This window comes from Jaculus jaculus, chromosome 9 (assembly GCF_020740685.1).
Source record: "Jaculus jaculus isolate mJacJac1 chromosome 9, mJacJac1.mat.Y.cur, whole genome shotgun sequence".
Taxonomy (NCBI): domain Eukaryota; kingdom Metazoa; phylum Chordata; class Mammalia; order Rodentia; family Dipodidae; genus Jaculus; species Jaculus jaculus.
The window spans coordinates 93,343,748-93,368,497 of record NC_059110.1 but is presented as its reverse complement, the minus strand read 5'-3'; the positions used below and the strand labels follow the sequence as shown (position 1 = coordinate 93,368,497).

The 24,750-nt window shown below is 40.6% G+C and overlaps 1 protein-coding gene across 1 annotated transcript in view; it reads right to left on the bottom strand.

Annotated features, from left to right (window-relative positions):
* The window catches only part of Taf15 (TATA-box binding protein associated factor 15), a 34,611-nt gene extending 9,861 nt beyond the window's left edge, over positions 1-24,750 (bottom strand). Inside the window, exons 1-8 of the mRNA XM_012950140.2 lie at positions 24,619-24,750; positions 15,738-15,777; positions 14,653-14,698; positions 14,478-14,562; positions 14,291-14,393; positions 10,516-10,706; positions 9,422-9,542; positions 385-419 (exon numbers count right to left, since the gene is read on the bottom strand). Coding sequence (XP_012805594.2) covers positions 385-419; positions 9,422-9,542; positions 10,516-10,706; positions 14,291-14,393; positions 14,478-14,562; positions 14,653-14,698; positions 15,738-15,777; positions 24,619-24,625 — 628 coding nt within the window. The 5' untranslated portion in view covers positions 24,626-24,750. The remainder of the gene's footprint in view (positions 1-384; positions 420-9,421; positions 9,543-10,515; positions 10,707-14,290; positions 14,394-14,477; positions 14,563-14,652; positions 14,699-15,737; positions 15,778-24,618) is intronic.

Here is a 24,750-nt window from a genome sequence, read left to right as displayed (position 1 = left end):
GACGATACCCGCCACTTTGTCATTATACTAGTATCACCTGTTAAGCTCTGGTTGTAAAAGCTGATTGGAAAACCCTAATAATTTTTAAACACCATGTCAGCTACCTTTGTAAAAGAAAAAAACTTATTGTCAAAACCCAGTGAAGTTCTCATTCATTGGTCATCAGACTCTTTCATGCAAGTACACTGCACAGAAACCCATTGGACTATTTGAGATCAGTTTTGGCTTTTTAATATTTACTTTGATATATGTATATATTTTTAAACACACAACACACCAGCCTCAACAAATAAGAAAGGGCTTAGACTGCATCTGCGGGCTACTGGTGGCTTTTAGATTTATATAGCATTTCCACTGAAACATTTTGGAATACTCAGCACTTACCACCAAAATTTTTGAAGCCACCGCGGTCACCACCACTGCAGAGGAAAAATTGAAGAAATGATTTCTTCCTTAAGTCTCTAATGTGCTGAGCCCTGGGCTCAATCTACACTTAACTGTCACAAGTAGAGCGCCTAGGGAAATAGTAGTACTACTAACTTTCCAGTAAATTCTATTTCACAGACTTTAAAATGTTTCCATCTAGGTGTTCTCCCAAAGATCTATTTCTATGAGATGCTTTTCCAAGTTTATAATATATCTAATATATTTTCATTTTAACAACTTCCCAACCCAAAGCCAAAAGGTTGCTATTCAAACCACAACTTAAAGCTGGAGACACAGATGAAAAAATGTGAAATTAGAGCAACTATTCTTTTCCAAAGGGATATCTATCTTGTCTTCAGCAGGGTCTCATTCTAGCCCAGGCAAAGTGAACTTTGTAGCCTAGGCTGGCCTCAAACTCATGGCAACCCACATAACTCCAGCCTCCTGAGGTATGTGCCACCAAACCAAGCTTCCAAAGGGATATATATTTTTTTTTAATGTGAGAAAATGCAAAAGGGCCGGAGGAATATACATAAAACAGTTAAAATTTTGAAAGAATGGAGAGGTAAAAACTTGAGTACCAGGTTCTGCTGTGATACCAAATTGTGGGTTCCATGAGATGAATAAAGAAAAGGTGACAAACAAATATGCATAGAAGTCTGAATGAAAGAAGTCTTCAAATTATTCAGAAATCTATCTGCTGAGGACTAAAAAAGCTTAGTTCTAAACTGCCCTCTTCCTTCATATCCATGAGATCTTTTCATATATTGCTACTGAAGTTCATGCTGTCAAATGCGCTATATATCATTTCAGTAGCCTACATTAAGGACAGCATAAAACATACATATTGCAGCTGCCCAGACAACAATGATTTACTCTAGCAAATTTCTACTATCAGAGGTTATGGTCCTTACTATTCACATAGCAATATGTGAGATATCTAAGAAGTTTAAAGGTCTCTTAGTGCTGGAACTGAATGCCTGTCTGGCTTTATGTGGGTAGTTAGGAAATTGACCCAGGCTGACAAGTGAACATCTTTAACCACCGAACTATCTCATCCAGGCCCAGTTCTTTCTAATAAAGACACCTTTTTTGTTTGTTTGTTTTTCTTGAGGTAAAGTCTCACTGTACACCCAACTGACCACAACTCATGAAACCCTTCTACCTTAGCCTCCCTAGTGCTGGAATTATAGGCAGAAGTCAACACACCAGGCTCAAGAAATTCTTAAAATTCTGTTCATCCCAACAAAGCCTGATTTCCTTGACTGAGTTACATAATCCTAAAAGTGTTAACATGGAAATAACATGCCTAGTTTTCAGACGTCTGATCTACTAGTCTTCGCCCACTCCCCAGGTAGGGTCTCACTGCTGCTCAGGGTGATCTGGAACTCTTGGCAATACTCCTACCTTTGCCTCCCAAGAGCTAGAATTAAAGGCATGCGCCACCACACCCAGCTTGATATACTAATCTTATTTACCATAATCCAAGAAGCTAATCTAATATACTATTAAGGTTTATAAACATCTGCATTAGTGATTACCCAGCTCTCTAAATGGCTTTCTTGTATTATCTAGAGGAAAACCACTCTGATTAGATGAGAAAACCTTCTACATTTGTAATACATGTACTACCATTATATAAAAACAGTACCTGGGCTCAGCGGTTAAAGGCACTTGTTTGCAAAGGCTGCCAACCTGGGTTCAATTCCCCAATACCCACATAAAGCCAGATGCACAAAGAGGCATGTACATCTGCAGCTTGTTTGCAGCAGCAAGAAGCCATTGTACACCCATATACTCTCTCCCTTTTGGTAAATAAAAATTATTTAAAAACTGGCTGGAGAGATGACTTAGCTGTTGAGGTGCTTGCCTGCAAAATCTAATGACCAAAGTTTGAATCCCTGTACCCACATAAAGCCAGATGCACAAAGTGGCACATGCATCTGGAGTTCATGTACAGTGGCTAGATGCCCTGGTACATCCATTCTCTCTCTCTCCTGTCTCTGTCTGCTTGCAATTAAATAAATTCCCCTTGGAAATCAACCTAGATATAGACATGTATTTGATTATAACTTTTTATTTCAAGTAACCTTTTTTAGCAGAATAAGGCTACTTGAAGGCTATGCAGCTAATATTAAACTCAAGCCCTTCATATACACAGCTTGGTACTGAGTCTCTACAGGCCACTATACTTCTAGAACAGTACCTAAAAGCCTTCCTTATACTTTAAATGACACGTATATCATGGCTAACTCTGTAAGAAAAGGTCTCCCTATAGTTCAGGCTGGCCTTGAATTCAGTAGATAGCTGATGACGACCTGATCCTACTACCTGGAATTACAGATGTTTGCCATGACCAGCCCAAGAGGGTTCTTTATATTAAATTGTTAAAAAATGCTTTCTTTCCCTTCTTTATTAAGTACCAGAGACTGAACCCAAGGCCTCCCTGGTAGGCAAGTGCTCTACCAGTAAACTATACTTTTTTGTTTCATGTTTGCTTTTGTGGCGGCAGGATCTCACTCTAGCCTAGGTTGACCTGGAATTTATTCAGCTATGTAGTTTCAGGGTGGCCTTGAACTCACAGGGATCCTCCTACCTCAGCTTCTTGAGGGCTGGGATTAAAGGAACATGCCACCATGCCCAGCTCTTAAACTATACTCATGAACCCTTGAAAATCTTACTAGAAGTGCAAAAAATCTCAGGCTTCTTCAAAGATAAACCTCTGACCACAATAAAAAATAGGCTATTTCATATATAAGCTAGTTTCTATCATTTTCACTCTGGCAAGCAATATAACTCTGAATAATTAAAAACAAAGATATGCCTCTCCATAAGTAGGATATGAAACTAGTATTTGCATACATTTAGGTTAGTAAATTCCTATCCCTCTATATGAAGATCTAAAAGACTGTTTTAAGTGTGGGAAACCAAATAATAATAATGATAATAATAATCCCTTAAGCCTGGAGAGATGGCTTAGCAAGGTGGTTCCTGCAAAGCCTAAGGACCTAGGTTCAATTCCCAAGTACCCATGTAAAGCCAGATGCACGAGGTGGTACATGCACCTGAAGATCATTTGCAGAGGCCCTGGTATCTCCATTCTCTCTCTCAAAGAAATAAATATTTGAAAATAAGGATCTATATCTTTACTACTCAACCACATAATCTGTATTTTTTTTTTAATTTATTTTGGTTTTTCCAGGTAGGGTCTCACTCTAGCACAGGCTGACCTGGAATTCACTATGTAGTCTCAGAGTGGCCTTGAACGCACAACAATCCTTCAACTCTGCCTTCCAGTGATAATCTGCATTTTTTTTTTCAAGGCAAGCCCAACAGACTGCCTTTTTACTTTATGTTTATTTATATTTATATTTATTTATTTGAAAGAGGCAGAGAATGTATTTATTTATTTGAAAGACAGAAAATGGGTGAGCCAGGGCGTCCAGCCACTGCAAACAAACCCCAGATGCATGTGCCACCAGGCTTACGTGGGTCTGGGGAAATCAAACCTGGGTCCTTGGGCTTTCCAGGCAGGGGCCTTAAGCACTAAACCATCGCTCCAAATTTTAATGAGAGAGACACGATATTGGTGCACCAGAGCCTCCAGCCACCGCAATCTAATTCCAGACATGCGTCCCCTTGTGTGCATGTGTGACCTTGCACACTTGCGTCATGCTTATATGGAACCTGGAGAATCAACCATCACAACCGTCACAGGTAAGCACCTTAATCGCTAAGCTATCTCTATCTCACCAGTCTAATAATCTGCATTTTACTAAGAGGCCCCCAGGTAAATTACCAGTGATAATCTGCATATTTACATTCAAGTCTGAAAAGCACTGATCTAAATGATACATAATTTCCCACCCTACATTTTTAATCATTTTCTTTTCATTAGGAAATTAATTTAATTATTTATTGGCTTTTTGAGGTAGGGTCTTGCTCTAGCCCAGGCAGAACCTGGAATTCACTATGTAGTCTCAGGCTGGCCTCAAACTCGCAGTGACTCCCAAGAACTAAACACGTGCTACCATACCATGCTATTCTATTGATTCGTGAGAGAGAGGGAGAAACTGAGTGTCAACCTTTATGTGGTCACTGTGAAGATGAATATAGGCCAACAGGCTTTGTAAGTAAGTGCCTTTAACCACTGAGCCATCTACTCAGCCACAGCATCTTTATTATGCTCCCTTACTGGAAAACGTGGGCTAGACAGATGGCTTAGTGGTGCTCGCCTGCAAGGCCTAAGGACCCAGGTTTGATTCCTCAGTGCCCACATGAGACAGATGCACAAGGTGGCACATGCGTCTAAAGTTTACAGTGGCTAGAGGTCCTGGCGCACTCATGCTCATTCTCATTCATTCTTTCTCCCTCCCTCTTTCTCTCGCCTTCAAATAAAGAAAAGATTTAAAACAAGAAAACGTTGAATACAGAAAATTGACTTTAAATAGTATTACTAGGAAATATTAACAGAAGTCTGTAGTTATCTTTCAAATCTGCAGTCAAGTTACAAGGTCTTTCTTTACATATTAAGTAGGACTCGCTAGCAAATTAAAACAGATACCCAACTGTTTTCAGTCACAAAAAAAGCAGCAAACATGCATACAAAAGAATTCCTGAAGGAGAATTATCCTGAAGGTACAGTAATAGATATTTAACAGAGACATAGCATTCAGACTAATTAGCTGTGTGCCCCTGCAAAATAAACTAACTGCATATTTTTGACTCCAAATGAAAATGGTTGTCCCAAATTCAAACCTACAATGAGCAGTGTAGCCTAGGGCAGATTGTGGGGTTTCACTAATACAGTATCATATACCTAGAAAAGACATTCATTTAGATACTTGTCAAGAAAGAAAAAGTTCTTTCCCTGGAATTTATTTTTTTTAGTATCATAATTCAGGGTGGTATCAAACTCATGGCAACTCTGCTTCAACCTCCCAGGTGCTGAGATTACAAGTACAAATGGACCACACCTGTCTCTCAATTCCTAATTAAAAAAAAAAAATCTGAATGTATCTACCCAAGGACTAAAACTGTCAAATCAAAAGGACAATGCAGGAATTCTTCCAGCCCCTACCCTCCTCTCAGTAGCAGACAAGGAACCCCAAAATTACAGAGCTACATCCCCAGCCCCCCCCTTTTCTGGGGTGGGGGTTTCGAGATAGAGTTCACTCTACCCCAGGCTGACCTGGAATTCACCATGAAGTCAGGGTGGCCTAGAACTCATGGTGATCCTCCTACCTCTACTTCCCATGTGCTGGTGTACATCACATCCAGCTCCCAGCCCTTTTTTAAAAGATGGTGTTGCTAAGTTGCCCAGGCTGCATGTTGAAATTGTGATCTTTCCTTCCTTACCAGCCCAAGAAGTTGGGATACTCAGGCGCCACCTACAGAATCTTTATTCCTAAGAATTCCACTCAGACAGATAAAGAGGCCTATATAAAATTTGAAAAACATTAGGTCTGGAGAGAGATGGCTTTACAGTTAAAAGTGCTTGCTTGCAAAGCCTAACAGGCAGGGTTTGATTCCCCAATATCCATGTAAAGCTAGATATACAAAGTGATGCATAAATCTGGAATTCATTTGCAGAAGCAAGAGGCCCTGGCATGCCTATACACACTCATTCTCTGCATAAATAAAATTTTTAAAAACAATTTCCCCTTGTAATTAAATTTGTACATATACACTTCATATTTGTGACCCACAATATATTTCTATTGGGCTGTGCTGTTCTATACTATAACCAAAACATGGACTTTTCCCCCAAGAAATGGAACCCAGGGCCTTCCTTATTCATGCTACGTAGCCTCTTTACCACTGAGCTACACAGAGGCCCAGCCCCTTAACATTTTCTAGTCCAAGACATATATATACATTATTTCCCCCCTAAGGTAGGGTACCTCACTCTGGCCCAGGCTGACCTGGAATTCACTATGTAGTCAAAGGCTGGTCTTGAACTCATAAGCAACCCTCCTACCTCTGCCTCCCAAATAGTGGGATTAAAGGACTGCACCATCATGCCTGGCCCATATACATTATTGTTGTTATTATTATTTTGGTTTTTTGAGGTAGGGTCTCACTTTAGCTCAGGCTGACCTGGAATTCACTTTGTAGTCTCAGGGTGGCCTTGAACCCACAGTGATTCTCCTACCTCTGCCTCCCCAGTGCTGGGATTAAAGGTGTGCACCACCACACCCAGCCCATATACATTATTTTTAAAGGAGCTAATAAAATACTCTTCTGAGAAATACTCAAAGTTCAAAAGAAAACCTGAAATACTTAACTTATGACATATTAACGATTAAAAACAATTATCTAAATACTGCCAATTTTTTAAGGCAGTGATCACAATGATAAAATTAAATTACTCAAAGATTTATAGTCTTTAGCATCTAGTCCACTACCATATCAATGCAGATGACAAGAAATTCAGTACTTTCTGCAAGTTGTTTCCAAAGGAAAAAACTTAGTTTTCCTATAGGCTCTATAATCTTCACACATCTCTCTTATATTTATAAAGCTTATGGCTTCTTTTCAGTCTGAATTCTTCCAACCAAGTAATCACAAGACTGTAAGAATAAATAGCCCATCCTTTACCATACATCTAGTCCTCACCCTCAAGTACAGAATGTTAAAAAAAAATGACTAAGGTCATCTGGTCTTCAATTAGCCCACCCAAAGAATGCTATTAAGTAAAATGATTAGAAACACAAATGAGAGTGTTGATGAAAGCTAATGAAAAATGTTTATTTTTGGTACTAAGTGCAAAACCAAGTGTGTAAAAACACCATGAAACTAGGCATTTATATCCAAGTTCAAAATGTTTCACCCAACAAACTAAAAATCTTAAAGATGCTGTAGTAATGCAAAGTACACAAGCTTTCAACTTTAATACCCATAAATGAAGCTGTGTTAGACAGAACCAGGCTTATTCACTTACATCTACTTATGGTTGCTTTGGTGCTCCCAGCACAGTGTTAAAGCATTTCAATAAAAACCCTGTGGTCTGCAAAGCCTAATACATTTACTAGCAGCCTTTCACAAAGTTTGCCAACCCAATGCTAAGAGTAATAGTCATCCAGAGAATTCTAAATAGGACTTTTGTGAACATCCCAATTGAGGGGGGAGGGGAGTAGAATCAAGACTATAGATCTCTTCTTCCTCCAATCTTATCCCCAATTAATCCAGACCAGCATCATTTTGACCAGATATACACCAAGATTCTGCACAAAATTTTGTATGGAGTTTGATGGACAAATAAAGAGACTTCAAAACAAAAAAACTTAGTTCATGAATTGGTATCAGGGACACAAGCCATGGTTATTGTTGCTTAAAAACTGGACCCATATTAGTTAAAGTCCTCCTCTTCCTCTCCTCATCAGGAAAACCTAAATCCTTTCAATCCTCTAGTTGTAAGGTGAGTCCTCAAGGTAAGTATTTATAAAGGCTTCACTACCTGTTTCCTACCCTCATCCTGCTAACAAGATTCACCATTCTCCATCAGACACTGTTACAATTTGATAACCTATTAGTTATGACTTCCTAATAAAGAACATGAAGCTTATAGGTTAAGTATACAGCATCCCAAAGCAGTCATTTATCTAAAACAACTTCACTGAAAAATTCTAAGGATTTTGTTTTAGGCAAAGCTACTAGGTAGAAAGTAAGCACTAATCACGTTATGTTGTTAATGGCAGACTGCTTGCTGTCTCTATACTAAAGATGAATACATCTTTCTTTTACCTTGGTCAACTGACTATCATCTGAAACACTAGTTTCAAAAACTCTTCATGTCCAAACTCTTATGAAATTATTCAAATGTTTGGATTTTACCCTAATATATAAGACATTAAAACAAATTCCTGGCTCACTAGAAATAGTCTGTATATACTAATTTTTTTTCACATCACCTTAAGTGATAGTCACTAAGAAACATGAGCAAACTGGCAATGATAATGCATTAACAAATATCTATTACAAGCCACTGACAATTTTAATTTCTGAACTAATTTTAAACCTGTGTGTTTTACAAATTTATAACCTGTAAGTCTCATCTGAAGCTACAGACACCAACTAAGTACTTTTAAGTTCTCCATGTTAGGATCAAATGCTAACCTCACAGGTACATTTAAAAGTAAATCTTGTACTGGAGGGATGGCTTAGCAGTTAAGGCGCTTGCCTGCAAAGCCACACAACCCAGGTTCAATTCCCCAGGACCCACATTAGCCAGATGCACAGGGGGCATATGCATCGAGTTCGTCTGCAGTGGCTGGAAGCCCTGGCATGCCCATTTTCTCTCTCTCCCTCTCTCTCTCTGACTCTAATAAATAAATAAATACAAATTTTTAAAAATATTAAAAGTAATTCTTAAATCAGTTTTCATAACCTATGCTGTAACTAGAAATGAAAGCTGACAATCACAATGTAAAAAATCTAAACAAGGCATCCTTTTACACCATAGCTAAGACTAGGAAAAAAAAATACAGAATGTGATGCTGAAATACTAATCATCTACCTACTTGAGGAAGACCAATTAACTATATTAAATCTTTCTCTTGCTTGCCAATCCCACCTTTCCACTGTTATTGCATAATACAATGGAAATTCAGTATTAAGAAATAGCCTCTCTGCCTTCTAATACAGAACTAACTTACCTTTTATTGTTTATATATGAAACAAATTTGCCAGAAGCATCTTTTAAGTGAGTTTAGATTCCAGCTCTGGCAGGAAAAACATACTCAAGTAATTTAACCATACTATAGTAGGTAACTTTAAAGGTGTTTAACATACACCATAGAGAATTACAACATACGCTACTCTAAGGTGGTCTGAGATAGTAAGACTGAATAAAGCTTTCATTTGTCCTCAATACTATCTCTTCAGACTTCTTAACTAAAGTGCCAGAATCAAAGCCAGCAAATTAGTACGCCCACCCCCAACACTGAAAAAAAAAAAGAAATAAAATGAAAGTTATCTGTATCTGAACACTTACCTTGATCCTGTCATAGGACCTCTTCCATCCTTGTCATATCCCCCACGCCCTCTACCTCCTCCCTGTGACCCGCCATATCCTCTATTATCTTCTCCATACCTACTCACATCACGACGGTCATCTACAAAAAAGGAAAATATCATATATAAATAAGAAACATTTTTGTTTCTTTTCTTATTTGAGGTAGGTTTCACTCTAGCCCAGACTCACCTGGAACTCATTCACTATGCAGTCTCAGAGCAGCCTTGAACTCAGAGATTCACTTACCTCTGCCTCCCCATGTGCTGGGATTAAAGGTGTACACCACCACACCCAACAATTTTTTTCTTTTCTGAGACAAGAGTCTCACTGTTGTTGCCAAGGCTGGTCTTGAACACTTGAGCTCAAGTGATGCTCCTGCCTCAAACTCTCAAGTACTAGAGCTATTGGCTGGTATGTACCACTACACCAAATAACTATTATCATTTCTGATACATGTTTCACAAAACAAAATCTTAAACCTTTAGGTCTCACATTATGTCCTTTGGGAAAAGGCACATGTAGATACAAATCAAATGCTTATCACAAAGCCATCTGGAATTGAATGTGTTTGAGAAGTATATCAATGTCAAATTACATTCTATTACAAAATAAGACAGCACAAAACTTTTTAATGTTTGCCTTCTGTCCAGGCTGACTTAGAACCCACTCTATAGCTTGGGGGGAGGGGCCCCTAAACTCAGTGATTCTCCTACCACAGCCTTCCAAGTGCTGGGATAACAGGTGTGAGCTACCACACCTGGCTTGAATTGGTTTAAGTTAAAATCCAACCTTAGGTTCAAGAACCTAATAACTTAAAGGTACAATGCTAATCACAAAAACATTAAGTATAAATCTAACACAGGTTGTGCATAACTGGATTTTCAAACTAAGATAGAAGGATCACACACAGTTCAATGCCACCCTGAGACTGCATAATGAATTCTAGAACAAGCCTGGGTTAGACAGAGCAAGAACCTACCTCGAGGGGAAAAAAAAAAAAAGAAAGAAAATCTATTAACAGTTTTGACAGCTGAGAAGAAGCCTGTATTCAGTCACCTCAAACTTGATCTTACCTTGTGTGTGGTGGCTATAGTTTTCCCTTTGTGAATGATAGGACTGCTGGTTTTGATTATAGGAATCATGCTGCTGATAATTTGACTGCTCATCATATGAGCCCTGGTGTTGATCATAGCCTGACTGTTGGTCATAGGAATCTTGCTGACCATAGTCTGACTGGCCATATGAAGGAGCTCTTCCACCTTGGCTAAACGGAAATAAGAACATGGGTCTTAACTGAAGGACTGTTATTATAGCAACTTAGCATACACTAATAAAAAAGACCTCATCAGTTAGACCTCAGCAGTATATACTACCTCATGAAAATTATTTGGCTCTTTTATCTACAAAGTCTCATCAATGATGGGATGCCCTACAACAGACAATTTCACAAGCTTGTATCCCAGCATTCCACTCAGGAGGCTGAGGTAGGAGGATCTAGAAAGATTGCCAGGAGTTCAAGATCAGCTTGGGGCTACAGATTGAGTTCCAGGTCAGCCTGAGCTACAATAAAGGAAGAAACAGCTTTTGCAATTTTCTTGAATTAAAAAAAAAAAAAAAAAAGTGAATGTGGGGCTGGAGAGATGGCTTAGCGGTTAAGATGTCTGCCTGCAACGACAAATGACCCCGGTTCGATTCCCCAGGACCATGTAACTCGGATGCACAAGGTGGCACATGTGTCTGGAGTTCGTTTGCAGTGGCAGGAAGCCCTGGCAAGCCCATTCTCATTCTCTCACCCAGATAAATAAATACACTTTTTTTTTTTTTAAGGTGACTGTAACACCCTCCCCTGTCCCATAAAAGCTGGGAATGTCCATGTGCCTGCCCTTACTTTTTATCTCTGGCTCCCTAAAGGAATTCCCTAGATCTGTTTTCCCTATAAACAACCTGAGCCTCTCCCCTTTCCTAGAATTAACATTCCTGGAAGGATTAAACCTGAGCCTAGCACTGAGGTTGGTTAGCTCAGGCCCCATTCAGAACCAGTATATAACCCCAATTTGGGTTTGTAGGTGGGCTTTACACCCCTCCTACCTTCTCAAGAGCTCTTCCCTTTCCTTCTGAATCTAATACTCTTAAAAAAAAGAAAAAGAGCCGGGAGTGGTGGCGCACGCCTTTAATCCCAGCACTCGGGAGGCAGAGGTAGGAGGATCGCCATGAGTTCAAGGCCACCCTGAGACTACAGAGTTAATTCCAGGTCAGCCTGGACCAGAGTGAGACCCTACCTCGAAAAACCAAAAAAAAAAAAAAAAAAAAGGCTATGCATGGTAGACCACACCTTTGATAGCACTGGGAGGCAGAGGTTGTAGGACTGCTGTGAGTTGAGGCCAGCCTGGAACCACAGTGAGACCCTGCCTGAAAAAAATAAATAACAGTAACAAAAAAAAAAAAAAAAAACAGAAAAGGTATTACCAAAAACAGTGCTACATCTTATCCTTTAATAAACATCCCATAAGTGATGAGTTCTTTTACAAGTCACATTGAAAGGCTCTATGTCACTTCATTTCAATAACAGTCATCTCACAAAATATTTTTACCCAGGCATGATGGTTCATGTCTGTTGTCTTAGCACTGAGGAGATTGAAGCAGGAGCATCAAAATGACAGATAACAGAAAGATTTCATAACTTCCTCACATACAATTCTACAGAACATTGCAACAATATAAGAAAGATCACTATGTTCCCCTACTTCCCACCCAAAGGGCCACAAAACTAGGTCTGAACACTATGCCTTTAAAATGGTCATCAACCCAAACCTAACATTTCTCTCTGTTTTCCATTTATGTCATGCTTTAGAAATGATTCTCATTAATTTAAAACTAATCAATAAGGTGTGAAGAATGATTCTTCCTAATGTAGCATGGTTTGGGGGCTTTATTACCTACATTTGTACTCTACTTTTCAAAGCACTCTCATAAATGTAAAATGAATAATCTGACTTTACTAATTGTTCCTTAATGCTTTTATATAAATTTCACTTAGAGTAATTTCCTTTACTACAGACAGAAACCAAAGACCTCAGTTTGTACCTCATTTTTGTTTTGAGCTGTCTAATTTGAAAGGCCATATAATCTTAACTCACTATCTCTGCAAATGGGAATAACTTCTAGTACTATCACATAGTGGTGGCTAAGGTCCAATCACATTAAAAAATACAGTATAGGGCTGGAGAGATGGCTTAGCGGTTAAGCGCTTGCCTGTGAAGCCTAAGGACCCCGGTTCGAGGCTCTGTTCCCCAGGTCCCACGTTAGCCAGATGCACAAGGGGGCGCACGCATCTGGAGTTCGTTTGCAGAGGCTGGAAGCCCTGGCGCGCCCATTCTCTCTCTCTCCCTCTATCTGTCTTTCTCTCTGTGTCTGTCGCTCTCAAATAAATAAATAAAAATAAAAAAATAAAGAAAGAAAGAAAGAAAGAAATAGAATATTTAAAAAAAAAATACAGTATAATTTCACCAAATGTAGAACATAAAAAAAGAGGTTGCTTTTGGACTACATAATGGTTTAGCAGCAAAGGTACTTGCCTGCAAAGCCTAAGGACCCAGGTTCGATTCCCCAGTACCCACGTAAGCCAGATGCACAATGGGGCACATACATCTAGAGTTCGTTTGCAGTGGCTACATGCCCTGGCATTCTCTCTGCCTCTTTTTCTCTTTCAAATAAATAAAATAATTTTTAAAGAAAGATTTACTATCTTATTTTATTTATTTGAGAGTGACAGAGAACACTAGGACCTCTAGCCACTGCAAACAAACTCCAGAAGTATGCACCACCTCAGGCATCTAGTTTATGTGGGTACTGGGGAATCAAGCCTCGAACCGAGGTCCTTAGGCTTCACATACCAGCACTTAATGGCTAAGCCATCTATCTCTCCAGCCCAAAATAAAACATTTAAAAAAATAGGTTGGGGCTGGAGAGATGGCTTAGTGGTGAAGGCATTTGCCTGCAAAGCCAAAGGAGCCAGGTTCGATTTCCCAGGACCTACACAGGCTAGATGCACATGATGGCACATGCATCTGGGGTTTGTTTGCAGTGGCTGGAGGCCCTGGCATGCCACCCATTCTCTCTCTTCATTCTCTGCTTGCAAATAATTTTTTTTAATTCTAAAATCTATTTGACAAATATTCACCTATCTATACTTACACAAAACATTCCAGAATGTATGTCTTAGCTTTTTTTTTGAGACTGGGTCTTATGTACACCAAGGCTGGCCAACTTGGATATCTAGCAGAGGATAACCCTGAACTCAGGTAATTCCTGTTTCAACCTTCCAAGTGCTGGGACAGGCATATTGAGACCATATTCAGCTAACACTATTTTATAATTAATATTTTTGTTGTTGTTTTTTGTTTTTTTCGAGGTAGGGTCTGACTCTAGCCCAGGCTGACCTGGAATTCACTATGGAGTCTCAGGGTGGCCTTGAACTCATGGCAATCCTCCTACCTCTGCGTCCGAGTGCTGGGATTAAAGGCATGCACCACCACGCCCGGCAATTAATATTTTTGGTACTGTAAAGGTAATATATTCAATTAGCTAAAAAGTAAAATGAAGGGGCTGGGATGTAACTCAGTGGTATGGTGTTAACATGTGCAAGAGCTGGAGTACCAGAATCAAATAAAAACAAAAAGGTCAGAGAATGGTTGTACACACCTTTAACCCCAGCAGCAGGGAGACACTGGTAGGAGGATTGCTGTAAGTACAAGGCCAGCCTGGGGCTATAGTGAGATCCAGACTAGCCTGAGCTCAGACCCTATTATCTCCACTGTCCAACATAATTTCAGTACTCTGTATCCTTACCCTCCTGATGATTCCGTGTTTTGTTGTCCCTGGTTATTATATGATTGCTGGCCATATGAGCTCTGTTTTTGATTTTCATAACCACCATAGGACTGTGAATAACCTAAAGATTAGATAATTAGACTAGTTAGTAAAGGCTCTGATTTTCACATCTCTTAAAGTACCAAATTAAACAAACTAATCCAACCTGATTGATTTTGTCCATAACTGGAGTAACCACCATAGTTTTGTCCATATGAAGAATCAGTCGTTTGCCCATAGCCAGAATAGCTCTGAAATTCAGGTAAACACTCAAATTTCATTACCTACTTAAGGTAAAAAACACTTTATGAAAGAAGAAGAAAATTTATTTTTCAACGTACTTGTGCTTGTCCGTAGCCTTGGTTGCCTTGATTTCCATAAGAGTAACTGTAAAAGAAAAATGTAATTGAAAGAACTCCACTTTCAACTCAAATATAACTTTTTTTGAGGAACTGTTCAACTCCCTGCCTCTTATCATCTGAATTGAATGGGACAACCAAAGACTACAACTAAATGCTCAAGCAAAGTCATACTCAAGATATTTTGGACAGCAAACATCTCAAGTTTTTTTTTTCTTTCGGTTTTTGAGGTAGGGTCTCACTCTAGTTCAGGCTGATCTGGAATTCACTATGTAGTCTCAGGGTGACCTCAAACTCACAGTGATCCTCCTAACCCTGCCTACTACTGAGTGCTGGGACTAAAGGCATATGCCACCACGCCCAGCCACATCTCAAGTTTTGCTTTGAAAATTTCTGAAATTTCTCTCTTCAAACAAGTGGCAAAAGCAATACAGTAATATTGGAACAAACAGCAAAATAGAAAAAGACCCTGACAAGTATCATTCTATAGCCAAGTTTTTATTAAAGCTCAAGGGTAGGGATTCAATACTTTTAATGAAAAAGACTACTGCATGTAGACATTCAAATAGAAACCATTTTACTGTAAGCATATTAAGGTCTCTCTCTTTCTCTCTCTCTTACACACACATACAAATAAAATAAAAGTACATATATTTAAAAATAAAAATTTGTGAACAAGTGGATTGCTTACTTTCTTTAAACTTCATAAAAAATTGATAAAAGGACAATCTTTATAAACCTGGGACCTTTGTCTTAATCTCCAGGAGATATTGATGCAAACACTTTAAAAAGAAAGACATTTTTCATAGCACCTACTTAAGAGGTAGCTCTTTCCCTTGTGACAAGGTAGTTTTTTTAAGGACAAGGTCTTACTGTGTAAGCTGAAGCTGGCCTCAAACTTGCAGCAATCCTCCAGCTTCAACCTTCTGAGTATAAGGATTACAAGTGTGACCCACTAGGCCTGGCCTACTGTTTATCTTAAGATATTCAAACACCAAGTCTCAGCGAAACCTAAATTAAATGTTCTGTTTTAGCTTTTCATTGTACTCTGAATATATATACTTTACCTTTGCTGTTCACCCCCAGACTGACTGTAACTTCCGGAATCTAAAACACATAAAAACAAATTTCAAATCATATTTACAAGTTTGCTCTGGGGCTGGATAGATGGCTTAGCAGTTAAGGTGTTTGCCTGCAAAGCCAAAGAACCTCAGTTCCATTCCCCAAAACCCATGTACGCCAGATGCACAAGGTGGCACATGCATCTGGAGTTCATTTTGCAGTAGTTGGAAAGACACTGGTGTGCCCATTCCCCCTCCCTCCCTCTTCCTCTTTCCCTCCCTCTCAGATTACATACATACATACATACATACATACATACATATTTTTTTTTTAAGTATGGTTTTTTCCAGGCACGGTGGCACACGCCTTTAATCCCAGCACTTGGAAGGCAGAGGTAGGAGGATCGCCGTGAGTTCAAGGCCACCCTGAGACCACATAGTGAATTCCAGGTCAGCCTGGGCTAGAGTGAGGCCCTACCTTGAAAAACAAAAAACAAAAAACAAAAAAAAAAGTATGCTTTTTCCCTAAGACTTCTTAGTTCATTCAGATAAAATATGTCAAGAAACTGTCAAAAAGCAGGTACAATAAGGAAAGAGCCAGGCATGATGGTGCATGCCCTTAATCCCAGCACTTGGGAAGTAGAGGTAGGAGGATCACTGTGAGTTTGAGGCCACCCTGAGACTACATAGTTAATTCCAGGTGAACCTGGACCAGAGTGAGATCCTACCTCAAAAAAAAATAATAATAATTTTAAAAATGATGACCAATCTTAAATCTTTGAACAACTTAGAAACTCACCCAAAGTCAAATGAAAACCAAGTTTCCCTTTCAACTCAATTTATAAAAAAATCTGCCGGGCGTGGTGGCGCACACCTTTAATCCCAGCACTCAGGAGGTGGAGGTAGGAGGATTGCCATGAGTTCAAGGCCACCCTGAGATGACATAGTTAATTCCAGGTCAGCCTGGACCAGAGTGAGACCCTACCTCGAAAAACCAAAAAAAAAAAAAAAAAAAAAATCTACCATGCAGGGCAGGAGAGATGGCTTAGAAGTTAAGGCGAATGCCTGCAAAGCCTAAGGCCTGAGGTTCAGTTCCCCAGTAACCATATAAGCCAACATGGGTCTGGAGTTCATTTGCAGTGGCTGGAGGATATGGCACACCCATTTTCTCATTCTCTAACAAATAAATAAAATAAATTATTATATAAAGCTATTTTATATTGCCCCTGGTTATATGTTGGTAACATTATTCTGACATTCTTTTAATCTTGAAGACTATTAAATGAAATCTGATATAAACTTCTATGAATATGAAGGTCATAAGGCTACTTGAAATTTCAAAAAAGCCATTATTTCTTTGATTAATAATTATCAGTTGTAGCTAACCAAAGAAAAAGAAAACACTAAATCTTATTGGACCATAAGGAGAACAGAAGTCATCTATCAAATAGTAATTGGCATCACAAATACTGAACTGGGGGGTGGGCTAAAATTTAAAAAACTTGGGATGCCATGTTTTAAAAGACATGACCAAGCCAGATGTGACGACCCAAACCTTTAACCCCAGCCCTTGAGAGGCAAGGTAAGAGGATGTTGTGAGTTCGAGACCAGCCTGATACTTACTACACAGTGAATTCCAGGTCAGCCTGGGCTAGAACAAGACCCTACCTCAAAAATAAATAAATAAATAAACCCAAACCAACAAAAAGACATGACTAGGGGCTGGAGAGATGGCTCAGGCATAGAGGCACTTGCCTGACAGTCTGGGTTAAGCCTCCAGGACCCATGTAAAGCCAGACAAACAAAGTGGCACATGGATCCTGGAGTTCAACTGCAGCAGCAAGAGACCCTGGCACGCCTGCCTATACTCACACTCTAAATTTTTCTTCTTTTGGTTTTTTGAGGTAGGGTTTCATTCTTGTCCTGGAACCCACTATGTAGTCTCAAGGTGACCTCAAACTCATGGCGATCCTTCTACCTCAACCTCCATAGTACTGGGATTAATGGTGTACACCACTACACCCAGCTAAAATAAATACAATTTTTAAAATCAGCACTATGGTTCTTCCAGAGCAATTCAATACCTCAGTGTGGCTCCTTTTGGCTGAAGCAAAGCTATGAAAATATCCATCAACTAGATCATGTGACCCTATCTCAAAGAAAATTTAGGCCTTTAACCCAAGTACTTTATTTCAGTCCTCTAATATGACAAATCTGACCCTCTTAGCTAAATTTACAACCCCAAGGCATAGAAATAAGCATGCAAGTATACTGATGAATTTGGCTGTCAGCATTTCAGTAATAAAAGTACGAGTTTTATATTAAGTAGAAAATCACTTTATGAGTTCTATTGTTTTTCAAGGCAGAGTCTAGACCAGGCTGACCTGGAACTCACTCCTATAGTTCCAGGCTGACCTCAAATTCAGTGATCCTCCTACCTCGTGTCTCCTGAGTGCTGGAATTAAAGGTGTGTGCCACCATGTCTGGCAGAAAATCACTTTATAAGTAGTATTTAAAGTAACCCAAGTAACTGGTTAAGATTACCTGACACTTGAGCCTTGTATTTGAAATTATTAATTATTTAGAAGTACTTTTAAGTTTCCAAAGTACTTCAAGTTTTCAAAGTGAATAGGTTTTCTGTTTGTTTTTTTTCCTATCAGTATTGTTCAAAGCCACAAAAAGCATTTTCCTCAATATTCTTAGTTACATGTTAGGATTTGTGTTTTTTCTTTTATTCCCTTAGCACATGTCCCCTATATATGTGCTTTAAAAAAACTTAGTTTGGCTGGGCATGGTGGCACACACCTTTAATCTCAGCACTGGGGAGGCAGTGGTAGGAGGAGGATCGCCTTGAGTTTGAGGCCACCCTGAGATTACCTAGTGAATTCCAGGTCAGCCTGGGCTAGAGTGAGACCCTACCTCAAAAAAACAAACAAACAAACAAAAATTAGTTTGGGCTGGAGGGATGACTTAGCGGTTAAGGCATTTGCCTGCAAAGCCAAAGAACCTAGGTTCAATTCCCAGGACCCAAGTTAGCCAGATTCACAAGGGAGCGCAAGCGTCTGGAGTTTGTTTACAGTGGCTGGAAACCCTGGCGCACCCATTCATTCTCTCTCTCTCCTTTTTCTGACAAATATTTTTTAAAATGTTTAAAAAAATTAGTTTCTGGCAGGGCGTGGTGCCACCACACTCAGCTTCATCTACATTTTTAAACTTCCCACTAGACTGTAGACTTGTCAATATCTTGTCTTTTTGTTTGTTTGTTTGTTTGTTTTGTTTTGTTTTTCAAGGTAGGGTCTCACTCTAGCTTAGGCTGCCCTGGAATTCACTATGGAGTCTCAGGGTGGCCTCGAACTCACGGTGATCCTCCTACTTCTGTCTCCCAAGTGCTGGGATTAAAGGCATGCACCACCATGCCCGGCTAATACCTTGTCCATTTAAGGCAGTATTTTTAGGTGCATAAAACCAGATATCATTAATGAATTTAAAAAAATATATTTATTTGCAAGCAGAGAAAGTATCAGTGCTAGGGCCTCCAGTCACTGCAAACAAACTCCAGATGCATGTACCACTTTGTCTATTTGGCTTTATGTGGGAACTGGGGAATCAAACTTTGGCCAGCAAGTTTTTCAATCAAGCACCTTTCAAAGCTACACCATCTATCTCTACAGTCTACAGCCCTTTAAAAAAAATTTTTTTTTATTTACTTGAGAGAGATAGAAAGGGGCAGAGAGAGAATGGACGCGCCAGGGCTCTATCCACTGCAAATGAACTCCAGATGCGCCCCTCTATGTATCCGGCTTATGGGTCCAGAGAAATTGAACCTGGATCCTTAGGCTTTGCAAGCAAGCACCTTAACTGCCAAGCCATCTCTCCAGCAACCCCTTTTAAAAAAAAAAAAAAAAAAGGTCTCACTCTGTAGCACAGACTGGCCATGAACTAAGGGCAATATTCCCGCCCCAGCTTCCCAAGTGCTGCCACACCTGGCTAATGAATTTATGTAGACAATCATCTTCCAGGTAATGTTCCTCTGGTTACTCTCTCCATTTTCAACATTTGCTATATTTTACATGTCATTTCTGAACAGCGTGTATCTAAATCACTCCCCCACACCCCACCTGTGAACACTTTTTGTTTGTTTGTGTTTTGGAGGGGGAGCTTTTTAGACGTAGGGTCTTGCTCTAACCTGGGGAAAACCTGGAATTCACTATGTAGCCACAAGGTGGCCTCGAACTCATAGCAATCCTTCTACCTCTGCCTCCTAAATGCTGGGATTAAAAGTGTGTGCTATCACACCCAGCTTCACCTTTTTGTTTTCATTGGGCTGTTTTTGTTTACTGATAATTTTAATTAATTAATTTTTTGGGGGGGAGTTTTCAAGGGAGGGTCTCACTCTAGCCCAGGCTGACCTGGAATTCACTATGGAGTCTCAGAGTGGCCTCGAACTCATGGCAATCCTCCTGCCTCTGCCTCCCGGGTGCTGGGAGGAAAGGTGTGCACCACCACGCCCGTCTATAATTTTAATTTATATCTACTGTCTTGTAATTTTTTTTTTCGAGTTAGGGTTTCACTCTAGCTCAGGCTGTCCTGGAATTCACTATGGAGTCTCAGAGTGGCCTGAATTCATGGCAATCCTACCTCTGTCTCCCAAACACTGGGATTAATTCAACTCTCACTTTGACAAACCATTTCCTAATGTTCTACAATTTTCAACTGTTTTCTCATCTTTTACAAGCCTTTATTATTGAGATTCCTTGTGATTAAATTGTGAAATGCCTCCATAAATTTTTCATTAGCTTTTATCAGGAATCCCAATGATGCCACCAGTCAAGTAATTAGTTTTGTTAAACAATCTTAAGATTTTTCTGAAGCCTAAATGAGTATCTAAATTCTCAGTCAAGACTTCAGCATTTAATCTTTCTTGTTACTACTTATGCTCGTATGTCCCCACCCCATCATTCATTCCTTCACTTAAGATACAGATCTTCAAATACATAATTTTTACACCCCAAGAGTTTATGTAAGGGTTTCAACTCCCATTACTTGGCTAACAATTCTTAAGGACTCAATTCCTTTCATATATATATATAAATTTATTTATTTGAGAGAAAGATCAAGGCAGAGGAAGAGAGAAAGAATGGGAGTGCGAGGGCCTCCAGCCACTGCAAACAAACTCCAGATGCGTGCACCACCTTGTACATCTGGCTTACATGGGTCCTGGGGAATCTAACCGAGGTCCTTTGACTTTGCAGGCAAGTGCCTTAACCATTAAGCCATCTCTTCAGCCCTCTTCTTCTTTCTTGATACTTACTTAAGACCTATTGCTTCTCTCTAGGATAGTTGCCAAATTAGCTCTATACCTTTCTATGCTGATTTCTACTTCATTTTTGGCAGTGGGACTGAAGTCTTTCTCTCCCAAGGTGTTTTTGCTTTTTTCTTTCTTTCTATTTCTAGAGGATTTAAGATATCTTGGTTGCCAGAATGAGAAATATCCCGATTTTCAGTATTTTATATGTAATTAATATCTTACTTTAAAAGCTCAGATGATTCACCTCTGTAAACAATATCTGAATGTCAGACTGATTTGTAATTTGGACTTATTGATTATCTAAGTGCTTATTTATGCATCCCCTCAGTGCCTGAGAACCCTTAGCCTTGTGCATACTAGGAGAGGGCTCTAACACTGAGGTATAGTGCAGCCCATGTGTTCATACTGTATAGGGTTTATAAGTGTGCCCTCACAAGAATTTATAGTAATTGAGTTAATTAAATTTCCAAGTGTAATTTGGAATGTAACTTGGACTAGAAAAATGGCTCAGCAGTTAAGACCCTTGCCTACAAAAACCTAACAGCTGGGCTCAATTCCCCAGTGTACACATAAAGCGAGATGTACAAAGTGGCGCACACACACCTGGAGTTCATCTGCAGCGGCTGGAGGCCCTGGTGCGTCCATTCTCTCTCTTTCTGCTTGTAAGTATTATTTAAAGGATTAAACTCATTAATAGCACTAATTGTTTAGGGGAAGTTTGTGGTCTCAGAGTGGCACATCGCAATCTCACCTCTGCCTCCCAAGTGCAAACACATTTTTATATACATCACAAAATGTATTAACATGTAACACGACTAAGAAGAACTTAGATTCCAGCTTTGAATATTTAGAAATAAGCATAAGATAGTTCTTTGCACACTTCAATCTCCATATTTAAAAAAGAATGGGGGGGGGGGCACCTGAAGAGATGGCTCAGCGGTTAAGGTTAAGGCACTTGGCTGCAAAGCCTAAGGACTCAGGCTCGATTCTCCAGTTACCTGCATAAGCCAGGTGCACAAGGTGGCACATGCATCTGAAATTCGTCTGCAGTGGCTAGGGACCCTGACTTGCCCATTCTCCCTCTCTTTCTGCCTGACTCCCCCCCATATATATATATGTACATACATATATATATATATATATGTACGTACGTATATACACACACACACACACACACACACTACACACATATAAATTTTAAAAAGCCAGGCATGGTAGCACACACCTTTAATCCCAGCACTGGTGAGATATCAGTAGGAGGATCATTGTAAGTTCAAGGCCAGCCCAAGACTACAGAGTGATTTCCAGATCAACATGAACTAGAACAAGACCTACCACAAAGCGACAATTATCTGGTGTTTTGATAATCAGTACTAACTTACCCAGTGACACCACTGAAAAGCCTGAATTTTACAAGTGGCAAATCTCTAAAATTTTTCATTAAAACTACCCAGTCCTATAAAGATGGGTCGCTGTTTTATACCAGTATTATGCTAAAATCAAAGAAAATCTGGATAAGCCTATAAAACTCCATTCAGGAGGATGAGGCAGGAAGATGAGTTCAAGGCCAGTCTGGGCTATACAACTGTCACCACCACCACCCCCAAAAACAACAACAAAAAGACAGGATCAAAGGGTTTGTTTGGGTTTTTTTGTTTTGGTTTTTTTATTGGTTTTTCGAGGTAAGGTCTCATGCTAGCCCAAAGTGACCCGAAATTCTCTATATGGTATCAGGCTGGCCTCAAACTCATGGTGATCCTCCTACCTCTGCTGAGATTAAAGGTGTGTGCCACCATGCCTAGCTAGGGTCAAAGTTGTTTTTTTTTTACAATAGATTATCTTTTTATTTTTTTTTATTTTTCTTTATTTGAGAGAGAGAAAGAGAATGGGCACACCAGGGCTTCCATGCGCCACCTTGTGCATCTGGCTTACATGGGTCCTGGGGAATCTGGTAACCAAAGTCCTTTGGCTTTGCAGGCAGGGTGCCTTAACCGCTAAGCCATCTCTTCAGCCCCAGGATCAAGGTTTTTAATGAGCACTGGTTTCATGCAAACCTGGTAAATTTCTCTATAAGGGTAGAATTTTATTTTATTGTCTAAGCCATGGGTAAGTTACACACCCCCTGAAGTAATTCTGGGCCCTTATCTGTAGTTTAACCTGTAGCTTCCCCAGACTTCATGGCAACTTATTACTTGGTAGAAGGCACACAAATGTATACCTTGAAGCATTCCTTGTTTGAGCAAGAACTGAACAGAAACCGAAAAAATTTCAATGCAGCTTAGACTTTTCCAACAGGTGGATCCTCCACCCGCCCCTCAAAATTAAAGATAGCAGGCAATAAGTAGAAGGATCGCTGTGAATTCAAGGTCACCCACAGACTACACAGTGAATTCCAGGTCAGCCTGGGCTACAGTGAGACCCTACCTAGGGAAACACACACACACACACAAGGAAGGAGGACAGTTGTGACGCCTGAGTTCAAAGCTAGCCTGAGAACACATAAGTGAATTCCAGGTCAGCCTGGGCTAGAGTGAGACGGGGGTGGGTGGGGTGAGACTAACCAAGGGAAATGTTTCCCTCACAAGCGTTTAACTCTCACGACTGCCTTTAGCAAGTGAATACCTGGATCTTAAGACCTGTGAGATAATACAATAGTCCAAGCACAGAGAATCTCATGCAATCAACAGGAACCGCCATAAATTAAAGTGGACGTCCAAGTCCCAGATCTTTTTTTTTTTAAATTCTGCTTTTAACAGCGTCCAAATCGATTGTCCTAAAGGGGGAAATTGGCTTTCTGGTTTTCTGTTCTTCTTCTTCCTTTTCCACACAACGGTGGCGCTTACCAATTTAACTACTTCGAGGACGACGCTCTCTCCTTTGGGTCTGTTTTAAGGCAAATGCCACAAACGGCTGCAGAGTTTTTAATGAATAAGGCACGGGTCACTTTGAAGTCTGATGAACCACGAGAGGAAAGCTGCAGGATAAGCGAACACACGCCCACCGACCGCCCAACATGAGAGAAGAGACGACGGAGTAACGATTTCGTGTCACCGCCCCCCACACCTGATGCATGGGTGAACCCAGGGCGGCCCAGCTCCACTTCCCGGATGGGGCTACCGAGGAACGAGCGAGACACCTTACGAGGTGCGAGGCCTCGCGGGGCTGACGCTCCGGGATCCCGGTCTCCCCCACCGCTACGGATGGGGATGAGGGCCTCCGCCCCCCCTCCGCCCCAACTCTCTCTCACACACACACACACAACACCCTCCATTCCATTTCCCCTCCTGGAGCTGCAAGTCTCCTCGGGGTCCCAAGACCACGGTCCCCCCCCCCCTCAAAAAAAAAAGAGACCCGGCTCCGAAGCGCTCCCGCCGCGATTTGCAGCCAGAGAACGTTGGGAGCGTGCGTGCCTCCTGTCCAACATGGCGGCGGCGCGGTCACCACTCCCCCCTCCCCCGCGTCACACACAACACACAACCTCAGCCTGCCTGAGGCTTTTTCCCTCGCCTCCCTCGGCGGTGGGCGGCAAGACAGCCCAAGCCCGCCAGCTCTCGCTGCGCCGCTGCTCGTTTCACCTACCCGACATGACTTAACAGCGGCGGCGCGGAACACCGCCGCCCCACGGCCCGCGGAGAACAAGGAAAACGAAAGCCAGGCGGCACAGCGGCCGGAGCTGTTCTGAGAGGCGGCGCGGCTGGCTGAGGCCGACTG